Here is a 16191-nt window from a genome sequence, read left to right on the forward strand (position 1 = left end):
TTAGGCAGGTTAGAGACCATTTCTGTTTCTTCATCTGTTAGTAAGAATAATTATATAGGTCCGAAAGTCCTAGAACCAGGTATTCTTTGGAATTTAGAAATTGCGAAGTATAGAGAGGCAAAATGGGCCGGGCATGGTGGGTCATGCCCATAATCCCAACACTTTGGGAGGCTGAGGTGGGTGGATCACTTGAGGCCAAGAGTTCAAGACCAGCCTGGCCAACATGGTGAAACCTCATCGCTACTATAAATACAAAAATAGCTGGGCATGGTGGCGGGCGCCTGTAGTTCCAGCTACTCGGGAGACTGAAGCAAGAGAATCACTTGAACCCAGGAGGCAGAGGCTGCAGTGAGCTGAGATCATCCCGCTGCACTCCAGCCTGGGCAACAGAGCAAGACTCTGTCTCAAAATGAAATAAAATAAAATAAAATAGGCAAAATGGTACATGTTCCATATATTCTGTAATGACCTCTGCAAGATCTGCACCCTATTATTAAAGCCATTAATACCTCTGTAGGAAAACAAAAATATTCTCACCAAGAGGCTAAATAAGGCATAAACAGCCTCGCATCAGTTTGGGTCAGGTTTGCCAATAAATGAATTCTGCATTAAACTTGGAAGCAATGTTAGGTTTTCAGAGCTTGGGCTTGGTACATGTGGATCGGGAGTTGTGATCTGTGGTGCCTCCCTCATGGGGCTCCCGTGAGGACTGAACAGGTACATGTGTGAATGTGCACATGTGTACAGCATTTAGACAGTGCTGACAACTCGAGAGCACTCTGCAGATTGTGGAAGTTACCTCAGTGTCCTGCCCTTGGGGGTAGTGAGGCCTGCCCTTGGGGGCAGAGTCCAGCTGGACACAAAGGACATCTCTGCTCAGCACCCCAGGAGGCCAGGAACACTGGCTCAGGGTCACCCCCTTGGCTGACATCCCCTGTCTATCTTTGGCCAAACCTTTCTTTCCTCTCTCTCCCCCTACCCTCTAACCCATTGTCACTCCATCGCTGGTGGAAGAGGGCCAGGATGGATCATCAATGTCCTGTTGGGCAGGCCAGTGGGCTTGGACTTGCATGCAGGTTTGGTTGGGTACCGGTAAGCATAGGGAGGGTGTGATCAGATCAAGCCAAATGGCAGGGTCACTATGGGAGAAGAATCTCTCACAGTAAGTCCCTGATCAGCTCTGCACAGTGCCCCAGAGCTCTCAAGGATCCCAGGGCTCACAAAGGGCCTGGCACAGAGTGGGTGCTCTGTGAACACCTGCTGAACAGCTCTCAGGGTGCCTGCATGTGCTGGGGGCTGGTTTCCTGCCCCTGTCCTCTCCCAGTCTCTGGGCCGCCTCTGCTGCTGTCCTTAGTAGGCCAATGGGCATGGACAACCCTGGCCTCAGAGGGCCCACCAGAAATGACGACATGAAGCAGCCACAGGTGAACACCAGGATGCCTGCTCCCGGCCTCTGAGGGGCCACCTCAGGGAGAAGATGCCAAGGGCAAAGGGACACTGAGCTTCAGAAGACACCAAACAGTGTCCCAGGCAGGGTTGGAGGGGAGAAGTGGGGGTGTTCTGCTCCAGGCCATGAAGGGCTCTGCTGGCAGCCCCCTGAAGCCCAGTGTCCCCAGGTCTTCCTCCTGGTGAGCTGAAGCCTGCAGCCGGGCTCACTTCCTTGGCTCAGGAACCACACAAATCACTCCTGCCCTGGCCCCAGGACAGCCCGCAGGGACATGATGGGACAGGCCATACTAGGCCTCACTTTGATTTGCTTATTTTTATTTTTATTTTTTTGAGATAAGAGTCTTGCTCTGTCACCCAGGCTGGAGTACGGTGGCATGATCTCGCTCACTGCAACTCTGCCTCCTGGGTTCAAGCAATTCTCGTGCCTCAGCCACCCCAGTAGCAGGGAATACAGGCGCATGCCATCACGCTTGGCTATTTTTTTTTTTTTTTAGTAGAGATGATATTTCACCATATGGGCCAGGCTGGTCTCAAACTCCTGACCTTGGGTGATCTGCCTCCCAAAGTGCTGGGATTACAGGCATGAGCCACCACGCCCAGCTGGTTCGCTCATCTTTGAAAAATCATTGAACCTCTTTGGACCTCACTGTGCCCATTTATAAAATAGGAGTAATTTTAGGCTTCCCTCTCACAGACATGAAAAGAGGCCATGAGACCAAGTCTCTTCCAATGAGAGCAGTCATTCTTAATCAGGGTGATTCTGCCCCCAAAGGAGACACTTTGGCAATGAATAAATACTTTTTTTTTTTTTTGAGATGGAGTCTCACTCTGTTGCCCAGGCTGGAGTGCAGTAGCGCAATCTCAGCTCACTGCAACCTCCATCTCCCAGGTTCAAACGATTATCCCACCCCAGCTTCCCTAGTAGCTGGGATTACAGGTGCCCACCATCATGCCCAGCTAATTTTTGTATTTTTAATAGAGACAAGGTTTCACCATGTTAGCCAGGCTGGTCTCAAACTCCTGACCTCAAGTGATCCTCCCGCCTCGGCCTCCCAAAATGCTGGGATTACAGGCGTAAGCCACCGCACTTGGCCTAAAGACATTTTTAGTTGGCCTAACTGGAGCATGAGGTACTCTGGGCATCGAATGAGTAGAGACCAGGGATGTGTCTATCCAGCCTATAACACACAGGACAGGCCACAACAACAAAGAACTATCCAATCCAAAATGTCAAGCATGCAGAAATTGCAAAGCCCTGAACTTGAACAAGAACTTGGAAGGTGCCTTCAGCCACAGCCCAGCTTCTAGCAGGACCCCCATGTACATGAGGACAGCCCCCATTTCACAAGTCCTAAGAAAGATTCTCCCTCTGTCTCCCACTCTTTGCCATCACAAGGAAGCAGAACAAAGAGTTTTGCAGACTCTGCCAGGTTTGAACCGCGCTCCTCTATCTACCCACTATGTGACCTGGAGTAAGTCACTGAGCCACTCTGTGCCTCATTCTCCTTGTCTGTAAAGCAGGGATAGTCATCATAGCCACCCCCACTGTCTGCTACATGACACACCTTATAGTAAGTGGCAGTGTCTGTCGTCATCACCCTCACCCTTCTTACCATCATCAGGACGCCTTCCCTGATTCTCACCTCAGTCCTTCCCGCACTCTCTTCTTGCAGTCCTCACTTGAGTGGGAAAGTAGCTGCTCAGTAAATGCTTGCTGCCTGAAGCAGGAAGCCATTCACCCCCGTTCTTGGCACCAGGCCCCTCTGGAGAGCTGAGAGCTATTTCTGGGAGGCTTGGCCAGCCCCATCTTCCCCCAGCCCTCCTCTCGCCCTCCAGGGACTCACCCACAGGGTCCACGAGGTCGATGTGGTCCACAAAGTCCCGCTTTCCCAGGTAGACGGTGAGCTGAGGAGGAGAGGCATAGAGGGTGTTAGCAGCTGCAGGCCCAGAGGACACAGGACCCAGTCCTGGAGGAAACCCTGCGGGCAGCCTCTGAAACTCCAGACCCATCCCTAACCCTTATCAAAATCCAAACTGGACTTGGGCCTTCACCCCAGCCCTAATACCAAGATTCGCAAACCCCTGTACAATCTTAAAAGCACCACTTCCTCCCAAAACCCTGTGAAGGGGTCATTATTGTTCCTGTTTTACAGATGAGGACACTGAGGCCTGGAGAGATCTTCATGCCAAGCACCACTGCCGGTGGAGCAGCAGTGGCAGAGAAGCCGGGTGAGTGGGAGTGTGGGCATCTCAGAGGGTGAGAGCCCCCAGGCAGGCGGGAGCGCTGAGCCCTCAGAGGCTCTGAACATGGGCCGCGCTGTGTTCTTCAGTTGCTCCTCCTCCCATGCAGCCAGGCGGGGATCCACTGATATGAGGACTCGTTTTCTTTTTCTTAAATAATTTTTTTTTTTTGAGACAGAATTTTGCTCTTGTTGCCCAGCCTGGAGTGCAATGGCGCGATCTCAGATCCCTGCAACCTCCGCCTCCCAGGTTCAGGCGATTCTCCTGCCTCAGCTTCCTGAGTAGCTGGGATTACAGGCATGCATCACCACACACAGCTAATTTTTCCATTTTTAGTAGAGATGGGGTTTCACCCTGTTGGTCAGGCTGGTCTCAAACTCCTGACCTCAGGTGATCAGCCTGCCTCAGCCTCCCAAAGTGCTGGGATTACAGGCGTGAGCCACCGTGCCCGGCCTAATTAATTTTTTAAATTGACTTAAAAGTATATGTTATTTATCATGCACAACACAATGTTTTAAAATAGATATACATTGTGGAAAGGTGACATCCAGCTAATGAACAAATGCACCACCTCACACAGTTAGCAGTTCTGTGTGTGAGGACTTGCCTTCTGAGGCACTGAGGGTTTGGGGGCTCATGCCCCACTTAGTAGCCAGCCGTGAGGGAAAAACCCCGAGACAGAATTCCAGCGGCTAAACCAGATCCAGAGCATCACCCTGATGTGTGCTGTTCCTCAACAACCCTTCAATCCTCGTGACTCGACCGCCATCATTATTTCTCAGGTCCATCCCTCTCCATCCCCACAGCCACTCCTGCCTAGACCACCACACCAGCCCCTTGCTGCTCACTCCCTGAGAGCCTGCTCTCCTCCTTAGCTAGACTAGTCACCCTAAAATGCAAATCTTTTTTTTTTTTTTGAGATGGAGTCTCCCTCTGTTGCCCAGGCTGGAGTGCAGTGGTGCAATTTCAGCTCACTGCAACCTCTACCTCCCGGGTTCAAGTGATCCTCACACCTCAGCCTCCCAAATAGCTGGAACTACAGGCATGCACCACCACGCCTGGATAATTTTTGTATTTTTAGTAGAGACAGGGTTTCAAACTCCTGACCTCAAGTGATCCACCCACCTCGGCCTCCCAAAGTGCTGGGATTATAGGCGTGAGCCACTGTGCCCAGCCCTAAAATTCAAATCTAACCATGCTACTGCCGCCTGAAACCCATTAATGGTTCCTCAGTGTCCAAAAATAAGGATGACAAATGGGTTTCATTCCAAGTGCCAACTCTGATCTACCAGTGGGGAGAGGGGGCGGGGAGCTATCTCGGACTCTGGGCTGAGAAGGAATCTAAGATGAAACCCTGGTGCAGCAGGGAAGGGTGATGGTGACTGATGTTATCTACTGTGGGTACAGAAGAGAGCTGTGGAAGCACACGTGGTGCTATTTGCCGACCCAGGCCAGACCGTAAGCCAAGCCACAGTATTCCCGTGACCAGCCCTGCAGCCTCTCAGCCTCAGCCTCCCTCTTGGCACTCTGAACTCAGCTGCTTAAGATTCCCACAGTTCCTATGCTTTTATGTCCTGCCCACAATGCCGTTTTCACCTTGACTTGCTGGAAATGCATCCCTCCTAGAGGCTGCCGCTGCCCACCAGGCTGGGTCCTGCAGCCCTGATGGCCCCGTATCTCCCGCCTGCCACTTCATGCTGAAATGATGGATTTCTGTGTCTGCCTCTGCCATCCGGCTGTGAGAGGCACAGACTGTGCCTTATTCATCTCAGTACACCCTGCCCCTGTCCCCGCCGGCTCAGCCCAGACTGGTGTAGAATGGTGTCAATAATGTCTACCCGCTGAACTGAGGGGGAAGCAGGATGGCGTCTGGGCCTGCAAGCAGAAAGCAAGGAAGCCAGGCCCTGGGAGCTGCCCTGGCTAAGGAGGTGACGCTAGGGTCCTCTCACAGCAGGGGACTCACTCCCCGACGGCCCTCGGCGCTTACTGATTGGCTTGTCCTCCACTGTCACACACTTACTGAAGTCTCTCTAAGACAGGCCATCTCTCCCTACACCAGAGCTCGGGGAAGCTGTGCTTCCCTACTCTGAAGGTTTCCTGAGTGTGTCCCTCCCCCTTCAACTGACAGCTCCGAGAGACAGAGCTGTGTCACCCCTAAGTCGGGGAGCAGCACCTGCCCCCTCCCACAGAGGTGTGCACTTCAGGGGACATGCTGTTTCCTCTGCTTCCCAAGAGAAAATGACCAGAGTGTGAGGTCAGGGAGGCGCTGGACGCAGCTGTTACAGACTCACCTTTCCATTCGGACTGGCCTTCTTGAACACTCTGTGGAGAGAAAGAGAGGTCAGGCCAGGGTTCGCGTATCCTGCCCAGGGGCAAGCTCCTGCGGGCCACCTTGAGGCAGGACTGCGGACCAGGGCTGGAGTGACTGACAGGCACCATGCAAGCTTGAGACCCCAACAGTGCCCATGTAATCCGCTCTTACCATCTCCACTGGTAAGCCTCCACGATAGCCATTAGAGCTCTCCTGGGCTACACAACAGCCCCCTTGCAGTCAGGTCTTTGCAGGGAAGGCTGCGGGAGTCTCCAAGTGCAAGTTTTCTGAGCTCAAGTGAGGAAAAGCCTGGCATGCTGTAAGGTCTGTGTGATCTACCCTCACCTCCCGGTGTCACCTCCTACTACTCTCCCTTACCCATCTCCAGCCACATCTGCCCCTGGCTGGTCCTCAAGCACACCAGGGCGATTCCCACCTCGGGGACAGTTCTCTTCTGGGAGGCTCTCCCCAAGACATCTGCATGCTCAACCCCACTGTGCCCCCCGGGCCTGAAGTCCCTCTCTTGCTCTACTTCTTCTTTTTCCATAGCACTCATCACTTTCTTTTTTGAGACAAGGCTTCACTCTGTCACCCAAGCTGGAGTGCAGTGGCGTGATCTCAGCTCACTGCTTCAGTCTCTGCCTGCTGGGCTCAAATGATCCTCCTGCTCAGCCTCTCAAGTCGCTGGGACCACAAGGCACATGCCACCACCCCAGGCTAATTTTTATTTTTTGTTTTCTTGTTTTGTTTTGTTTTTTGGTAGAAATGGGGTTTCACCAAATTGCTCAGCTGGTCTCAAACTCCTGGACTCAAGCGATCTGCCCACCTCGACTTCCCAAAGTGCTGAGATTACAGGCGTGAGCCACCACACCCAGCCAACACTTATCACTTTCGAACGTACACATATTTTACTTGTTTATTATGTGTCTACTCTGCTAACATGTCACTCCACGAGGGCAGGGATCTTCGTCTCTCTTATCCACAGATACATCTATCCCAAGCACCCAGAACAGCACCACAATCATTGTTTAATAAATGATGGGGCCAGGAACGGTGGCTCATGCCTGTAATCCCAGCATTTTGGGAGGCCAAGGAGGTCAGGAGTTCAAGACCAGCCTGACTAATGTGGTGAAACCCCGTCTCTACTAAAAATGCAAAAATTAGCTGGGCATGGTGGTGGGCGCCTGTAATCCCAGCTACTTGAGAGGCTGAGATAGAATTGCCTGAACCCAGAAGACGGAGATTGCACTGAGCCAAGATCGCACCACTGCACTCCAGCCTGGACGACAGAGCAAGACTCAGTCTCAAAAACAAACAAACAAAAAATGATGAATGGCAGGTAGCAAATACTCAATGAACATTAGCTGAACAGGTGAATGAATGAATGTGTGAAGGAATCAACTGCCTTACTTAACAGAAACTGAAGCCCAGGAAAGGCAGAGAATAAGCCATGGTCACCCAGCTGGATAAGGAATCAGGTCGAGATGTAGTCCATGACTCCCAAAAAGTGGAACTCACTTGCCTTCCGTATCTCCTCCTGCCCTCTCCCCCAAGCTGGGTCTTGGAGCCTGAGACCCCCTTCCCTAGCTGCCAACAGCTAGCTCCAGGATCTCTCAAAGTAATTGTTGGGAGGGAGAGAAGAAAATTGAAAGATGGAGACAGAGACCCCGAGATAAGAGAGGGGGTTGGGGAAGAGAGGGGAGGATAGGGACACAGGCCCTGGACGGGTGAAAATAAAAGATGGAATAAGAGAGGCTAAAACAGCCATGGACAGAGGGGTAGGGCAGGCACACATGAGGCTGAGAGGGCTTCCTGCCATCCAGTCCTTCCCTAGGAGCACAGGGTCCAGCAGGCACCAGGGTGGGCAGGACAGTGAGGCCCGCCATGGCACATGGACAGCCACTCCTGCCTCCTTCCAGAAGAGAAGGCAAGTGGGTGGTGGCTCTGCGCTGCCTTGATAGCCCTGGCCCTGCCCACCCCCACCTCTCACTTCTGGGCTGGCAGGAACCACTGATGAGTGTGAGCATGGCTTGCTAAGAAGCCTGGCACATCCTGCCCCACCTCCCCTGGGAGCCCTGGGCTTTTCTCCTGCTCGTAAATATTTATATATTTATTTATTTTTATTTTTTTGAGATGGAGTCTCTCTCTGTTGCCCAGGCTGGAGTGCAGCAGCATGATCTCAGCTCACTGCAACCTCCATCCCCCAGGTTCAAGCGATTCTCGTGCCTCAGCCTCCCCTGTAGCTAGGATTACAGGCGTGCACCACCAGGCCAGGCTAATTTTTGTATTTTTAGTAGAGACGGGGTTTCTCCATGTTGGCCAGGCTGGTCTCAAACTCCTGACCTCAAGTGATCCGCCCACCTCCAGCCTCCCAAAGTGCTGGGATTACAGGAGTGAGCCACCGCGTCCAGCTTCCTTCTCATAAATATTTATTAGTGTTCAGAGTGTGAAGATGCCACAGTCAGCTGGGGTGTGATAATTGCTAAAGTGAGGAAAAATACAGATCACACGGTTTGAAGCAGCAGCTCCCAAGCTGGGGCTGGACGTGCAGAGAAGACCAGAGAAGTGGCACCGGCCACAAGGGACTCCACCTGCTTCCAGAAGCCTCGGGAGCCCATGGTCTGAGGGAAAGCAGAGGCCACAAGTGCCTGAGGCCACAAACAACTGAGTCAGGGAAAACCATTCCAGGGACTGCTGGAAGGAGCGAGACACCCTGGTCAGGCTGGAAGGGGCAACTTAAAAAGGGAGGGAGGGAAGACAGAACTTTGTTGAGTGGCTAATTATTTCTCATAATAGCTCTGTGAAATGGGGATTATCATTGTCATTTTACAGGTAATTAGCTCAAGGCTCAGAGAGATGCAGTAATTTCCCCAAGAACACACAGCAAGCCAGGGGCTCGGTCAGGATTCAGACCCACTTCTATCTGTCTGCCTCCAGAAGCTGGGTGCCTCATATCCAACCCGGCTGTTTTCCTAAACCGGGTCTTTTCATTAACATCGGGAATAACAATAAAGAGGAGAAATGAGGAGAGCAGAGGGTCAAGGGGCAGAGTGAGGGTGGCCAGGATAGGAAGTATGGCCAGCAGTGGGGAATGACCTGCTGCTAACCTCATCAGCACCAGGACCACCTCCTTCAGGAAGCAGGACTCTGATGGCTTCCTCAAACAGCAGCAGCAGCCACCACATTCCCTGAGAGCATGCCATGCTCTAGACATGACTTTAGGTATTTTTCCTAGAACACTGCTGATCCTTACAATCCCATTTCAGAGATGAAGAGATTGAGGCTCACCGAGGTGAAGCATGGTCTGCCTGTCTCCCGAGCCCATGTCCTTTCCACTCCGTGACACTGCCAAGCCCTCTGTGATAAAACTCCTCTGACTTCCTGACCCTAACACTATCAGAAAAGAGGCCCCTGTGAGGATGTTTCGTTTCCTGGGACCTCTACCTACGCAGCGTCACACAGATGGCTCTGCCTGTCAACTTTGAAGAGCAAGCACACACGTCCAAGACTGGTCAAACCAAATTTCCAGGATGCCAGAGGCAGGATCTGCCTCACCCCCAGCCCCATCTATGCCCCACGGCCTGATTCACAGAGCTGGGTGCCTATAAGAGAAATACCGGCAGTGTTCCAGCTGATTAAGGCTCAGTGGAGACAAGGAACAGAACCAGCCCCCACCACACCCAATGCCACCGGCCCAGGGTAGCTCAAGAAAAGGGGGAGGGCATGTTATAAGAAGGCAAAAATCTCACGGGATGCAGGCAGGATGCATGGGGGCTGGCGCAGGACCTGGGAAGCCATCTGAATCTCAGGCAGTCTCACTCTCTCTGCACCTCTCCTCCTGGGGCTTCATGTTCCCCCGGTTGCACTGCTTTCTGGGCGGCTGCCCCATTGCCTCTGTGGACCAGCTCTCTCTACTTACTCAAGGCTTTTCTCCTCCTCCATCCTTTTGGCTTGGATGTGACTCCCACTCTGACACTGTTTCCACTCTGCTTCTCACTCAGCTTCCCACTGCTAACTGGTTGAATGGCCCACTTCCAAATTCCCAGTAGAGGAATTTGATTGGTCAGCATTGGTCATGTGTTCCACACCTGGGCCAATCAGCTATGCCTAGGTGTGTCACACATCTAGGTGTGTCATATGGTCCAGGAGGCCTGGGCAGAAGAGGGTCTGTAATGTTTTCCAAACAGGGGGTCACAACATACTAGCTGATAATAAAACCAACTTATGGCTGGGCATGGTGGCTCATGCCTGTAATCCCAGCACTTTGGGAGGCCGAGGTGAGAGGATCACTTGAGGTCAGGAGTTCAAGACCAGCCTGGTCAACATGGTGAAACCCGATCTCTACTAAAAATACAAAAATTAGCCGGGCATGGTGGCATGCACCTGTAATCTCAGCTACTCGGGAGGCTGAGGCAGGAGAATTACTTCAACCAGGGAGGCAGAGGTTGCAGTGAGCTGAGATCGTGCCACTGCACTCCAGCCTGGGCAACAGAGCAAGACTCCATCTCAAAAATAAATAAATAAATAAATAACCAACTTAAAAGATTTTTTTTTTAACGAAATGGAATGGAATAGACTAGAAAATATAAGCATGCACTGCAGATAGCAAGGTATAATAGACATTACTATATTCACCAAAATTCAGTTTCCTTCTAAGCCTGGGGGTATGGGAGTATCAGATTTCTCTGGTCCTATGAAGTTAGGCATGTCCATGTGGCTTGCTCTGGCCAATGAAATATGAGTAGAAGTGCCAGATGTCAGTGCCAGGCAGATTTAAGTGCTGGTGCTTAATTCCCCATGCCCTCTGTATTCATTTTCTATGGCTGCTGTAACAAATTACCACACGGTTAGTGGCCTAAACCAACACAAGCCCAGCCCATAGACAGTTGCGAGCATGAACACTGAGCCAGACACACTCCCTAAGGTGTTATATGGCAATTCATTTACTCCCCATAATAATGAGAAAGGCAATATTAAAAAAAAAAAAAAAAAACCAACACAAACAGGCCAGGTGTGGTGGCTCACACCTGTAATCCCAGCACTTTGGGAGGCTGACATGGGAGGATCACTTGAGTTCAGGAGTTCAAGAGCAATGTGGGCAACATGGTGAAACCCCATCTCTACAAAAATACAAAAATTAGCCAGGCATAGTGGCATGTGCCTGTAGTACCAGCTACTCAAACGCTGAGATGGGAGGATCACTTGAACCTAGGAGGTGGAGGTTGCAGTGAGTCAAGATTGTGCCACTGCACTTGAGCCTGGGCGACAGAATGAAACCCTGTCTCAAAAAAAAAAAAAAAAAAACCCACACATGCAACATATTATCTTATAGTTTGGTAGTTCAGAAATACTAAATGGGCTTCAATGGACTAAAATCAAGGTACCCACAGGGCTGCATTCATTTCTGGAGGCTCAAGGGATGAATCTGTTTCCCAGCTTCTAGGTGCTGCCCACATTCCTTGGCTCATGGCCCCTGCTTCTATCTTCAAAGGCAGCAAGAGCAGGTTGAGTTCTTATCACATTGCCTCACTCTGACCTCCTCTTCTGCCTCTCTCTTCCGTTTATAAAGACCCCTGGGATTACGCTGAACCCGTCTGGGTAATCCAGAACAATCTCCCTATTTTAAGATCAGTTAATTAGCAACCTTAATTCCATCTGCAATCATCATTACTCTCTGCCATGTGACATATCATATTCACAGGTTCCAAGGATTATGATGTAGACATCTTTGGGAAGAGCATTCTTTTGCCTGCCATGCTGTCTTTCCTTTGCCACTGAAACCAGCAATGATCTGGATGAGAAAGCCTCCATCAACCTAAATCCCAGGGCTGCCCCGCTACATGACAGATGTGTAGCATAAGGGAGAATGAAAGCTCTTGAGCCACCAAGATTTGGGGGTTCTTACCGGCCACAGGCTGGCTTCTCCTGGCTAATACAAAAAGTGAGTATTGGCTGGGCACAGTGGTTCACGCCTGTAATCCCAACACTTTGGGAGGCCAAGGCGGGCGGATCACTTGAGGCCAGGAGTTTGAGACCAGCCCGGCGAACATAGTGAAACCTTGTCTCTACTAAAAATACAAAAAATTAGCCAGGTATGGTGGCACACACCTGTAATCCCAGCTACTCAGGAGGCTGAGGCATGAGAATCACTTGACGGGAGGCAGAGGTTACAGTAAGCTGAGATCGCACCGCTGCACTCCAGCCTGGGCGACAGAGTAAGACTTTGTCTCAAAAAAAAAAAAGAGTATTATTTAGCAAAACGTTTGTTTCAGGTGAATGTGTGTGTACTGAATTACAATGTAAAATGAATTTCATGCTGCAAATTTAAAAATGTTTCAGATCCCCTGTTCTAGAAAAACATGCCTAAACCAAACATGCCCTATCAGTGTCTATGCAGACTGCTGGATGCTGTCTTCTGATTCCATTCCATCAAGGTGGTGCCACCAGGAAGACAGGTAGGTCAACTCTCCATGAACCAGAATGTCAGTTTCTCCAGTGAGCCTCATTCCCCACCTGCAGCATAGGGTACCTGTGGACCAACTTTGACACTAATATTTCACTGCTCTTCTGTGAGCCATCAGTCCTCCCAGTGTCCTTTTGTGCCTGTCAGGGAGAGGGCTACACAACAAGGAACCCAAATGAAGCACCTTCCAGGACTGATTACACCAAAACAAGAGTTTATAATTCTATATGATGCAGCTAAACAAGGAATTTTTTTTTCCTTTTTTTTTTTTTTTGAGATGGAGTCTCACTCTGTCACCCAGGCTGGAGTACAGTGTCACCATCGAGGCTCACTGCAACCTCCATCTCCCAGGCTCAAGCAATTCTCCTGCCTCAGCCTCCCAAGTAGCTGGGATTACTGGTGTGTGCCACCATGCCCGGCTAATTTTTTGTATTTTAGTAGAGATGGGGTTTCACCATGTTGTCCAGGGTGGTCTCAAAATTCTAAGCTTAGACAATCCGCCTGCCTCGGCCTCCCAGAGTGCTGGGATTACAGGCATGAGCCACTGTGCCCAGCCAACAATGGAATATTATACAGCACTGAAATTCGGTTTCCATCTTTGATAACACAAGGAAATGCCTATCATAGAATATTAAGCAGAGTAAGTCAGGAATCAGAATAGTACGTTTGGCATGAGCTCAACTTTACACTCAATAAATACCCAAAAGAAACAAATGAGAAGACTTAATGTTAAGATGCCTATGCTCCCCTGACTGATTCAATGTAATCTTTATCAAATCCCAGCTAGCTTTTTTGCAGAAATTGAGAAGCTGATCCTAAAATTCACAAGGAAATGCCAGGGATCCGGAATAGCCAAACTATCTTGAAAAAAAAAAAAAAAGAACCAAGTTAGAAGACTCATACTTCCCACTTTCAAAGCTTACTACAAAGCTACAGCAATCAAGACTATCTTGTGCTGGCATAAAAACAGACATATAGATCAATGGGATATAATTGAGAGTCTAGAAATGAACTCATATATTTATGGTCAATTGATTTTTTTGCAAAGGAGCCAAGGCAAGTTAATGGGGAAAGAACATTGTTTTCAACAAACGATGCTAGGACAACTGGATAGTCGCACACAAAAAAACGAAGTTAGATCCCGACCTCACATCATGTACAAAAATTAACTCAAATGGGGCCGGGTGCTGTGTCTCACATCTGTAATCCCAGTACTTTGGGAGGCTGAGGCGGGCAGATCACCCGAGGTCAGGAGTTCGAGACCAGCCTGACCAACGTAGTGAAACCCTGTCTCTACTAAAAATAGAAAAAATTAGCCGGGTGTGATGGCAGGCACCTGTAATTCTAGCTACTTGGGAGGCTGAGGCAGGAGAATCACTTGAACCCCGGAGGCGGAGGTTGCAGTGAGCCGAGATCGTGCCACTGCACTCCAGCCTGGGTAAGAGAGCAAGACTTTGTCTCAAAAAAAAAAAAAAATTAAATGGACCAAAGACCTAAATGTAAAAGCTGCAGCTGTAAAACTCTTAGCAGAAAACATAAGTGTAAGTCTTCATGACCTTGGGTTAGGCAATGGTTTCTTAGATATGACACCAAAAGCACAAGCAACTGAAGAAAAAATAGACAAAATTTTAAAACTTTTGTGCTTCAAAAGTCACTGTCAAGAAAGAGAATATCGGGGGGTGGAGGGCTGGGGGAGGGATAGCATTAGGAGAAATACCTAATGTAAATGATGAGTTGATGGGTGCAGCAAACCAACATGGCACATGTATACCTATGTAACAAACCTGCACGTTGTGCACATGTACCCTTGAACTTAAAGTATAATTAAAAAAAAAAAAAGAAAGAGAGTAGACAACCCACAGAATGGAGCAAATATTTTCAAATCATTTATCTGATCAGGTCCCAATAGCCAGGATATATAAAGAACTATTACAACTCAAAAACAAACAGGCGAATCACCCATTTTTAAATGGGCAATGGATTTGTTTGAATAGGCATTTGTCCAAAGAAGATATTCAAGTGGCCAATAAACACGTGAAAAGACGTTCAGCATCATCAGTCATCAGTCAAAACTACAATGATATACTTCACACCCATTAAGATGGCTACACTCAAAAGGAAGGATAATAAGTGTGGACAGGATTGCGGAGAAACTGGAACCTTCATACATCGCTGGTGGGAATGGAAAGTGGGGCCATCACTTTGACAAACAGTTTGGCAGTTCCTTCAAAAGTTAAACCGAGAGTTAACATATGACCCAGTCAGTCCCCTCCTGGGTATACACCCAAAGTAACTGAAAATGTCCACACAAAAACTTGTGCATAAATGTTTGTAGCAGCATTGTTCAAAATAGCCAAAAAGAGTGAAAAAAAAATCTATCAACGAATACATGTATTTTTTAAAAATTCAGTCTATACATACAATGGAATATTATATAGCCATAAAATGGGATGAAGTACTGATTCATGCTACAACATAATGAACCTTGAAAACATTATATTAAGTAAATTAAGCCAGACACAGAAGGCTGCATATTATATGATTCCACTTGCATGAAATGTTCAGAGTAGGCAAATTGATAGAGACAGAAGGTAAATTAGTGGTTGCCAAGGGTTGATGGAGTGGGAAATGGGGAGTGACTGCTAATTGGTACACAGCTTCTTTGGGAGATGATGAAAATGTTCTGGAATTGGATAGTGGTGATGGTTATACAAACTTGTGAATATATACAAAAACCACTGAATTTTACCCTAAAAATGTGAATATTATGGTATATTACATCTCAAAAAAAAAACAACTAAAAAAAGACAGAGAGAATGAAAAAAGGGAAATGTGCCTAAATACTCACAGGAGTTGACGAAGACTCCGCCCACCCACACGCTTCTTTATATCTATAATTTTTCTGTTATACAATGACCATAAAGTACTTTATAAAGATGCTTGGGTTTCCCTAACAAGATATGTCTCAAGTCTTGGAGAAAGGAGAATCTAGAAAAAAAAAAAAAAAAAAGTAAGTGAAGTAGGGAAAATCTGGACCCTAAACTCTGAATGCTTTGATGTAAGAGTCTCTGGTTCTGTGATTTTACAATCCAGGCTCCACGTTTCTGTGATTCCTGAGATCCCACCCCAGGCCTAATGTATCGTATACTCAGCTATCCTTTTTCCAGGAAGCCTTCCCTGACTACCCCCTAAGTCTGGGTTAGGGGCCCCTCAGCTCCACATCCAGTGTGTCCCCATTCATAGCACTTCCCACACTTTGTAATGGTCTGATAACACCGTCTGCTTCACTTTTATAGCAACAATGAAAGTAGAGATATTATTTGTGTTATATTCACTGTATTTCTGGGGCATAGCATGGTACCTAGGATATAGTAGGTGCTCAATAAATAAATATAGGATGAATATGGTTAAATGAATGCCCTAAGAGAATTATTCAAGTATGAGGATGGATGAAGTTTAAAAAGATGGTGGTAGGACAGGCGCAGTGGCTCACACCTGTAATCCCAGCACTTTGGGAGGCCAAGGGGGGCAGATCACAAGGTCGGGAGTTTGAGACCAGCCTGGCCAACATGGTGAAACCCTGTCTCTACTAAAAATACAAAAATTAGCAGGGTGTGGTGGTGCGTGCCTGTAATCCCAGCTACTCAGGAGGCTGAGGCAGGAGAAACACTTGAACCCAGGAGGCGAGGTTGCAGTGAGCTGAGATTGTGCCTCTGCACTCCAGCCT

At 48.8% G+C, this 16191-nt stretch overlaps 1 protein-coding gene across 2 annotated transcripts in view; it reads right to left on the reverse strand.

Moving 5' to 3' along the window:
- ARRB1 (arrestin beta 1) overlaps positions 1 to 16191 on the reverse strand; it is a 90762-nt gene that overhangs the window by 24334 nt on the left and 50237 nt on the right. For both annotated transcript variants that reach the window (XM_055282960.2, XM_055282961.2), the window contains exons 2-3: positions 5982 to 6012; positions 3294 to 3354 (exon numbers count right to left, since the gene is read on the reverse strand). In XM_055282960.2, the coding sequence (XP_055138935.1) occupies positions 3294 to 3354; positions 5982 to 6012 (92 nt within the window). The remainder of the gene's footprint in view (positions 1 to 3293; positions 3355 to 5981; positions 6013 to 16191) is intronic.

This window comes from Symphalangus syndactylus, chromosome 6, assembly GCF_028878055.3.
Source record: "Symphalangus syndactylus isolate Jambi chromosome 6, NHGRI_mSymSyn1-v2.1_pri, whole genome shotgun sequence".
NCBI classification, from domain to species: Eukaryota; Metazoa; Chordata; class Mammalia; order Primates; family Hylobatidae; genus Symphalangus; species Symphalangus syndactylus.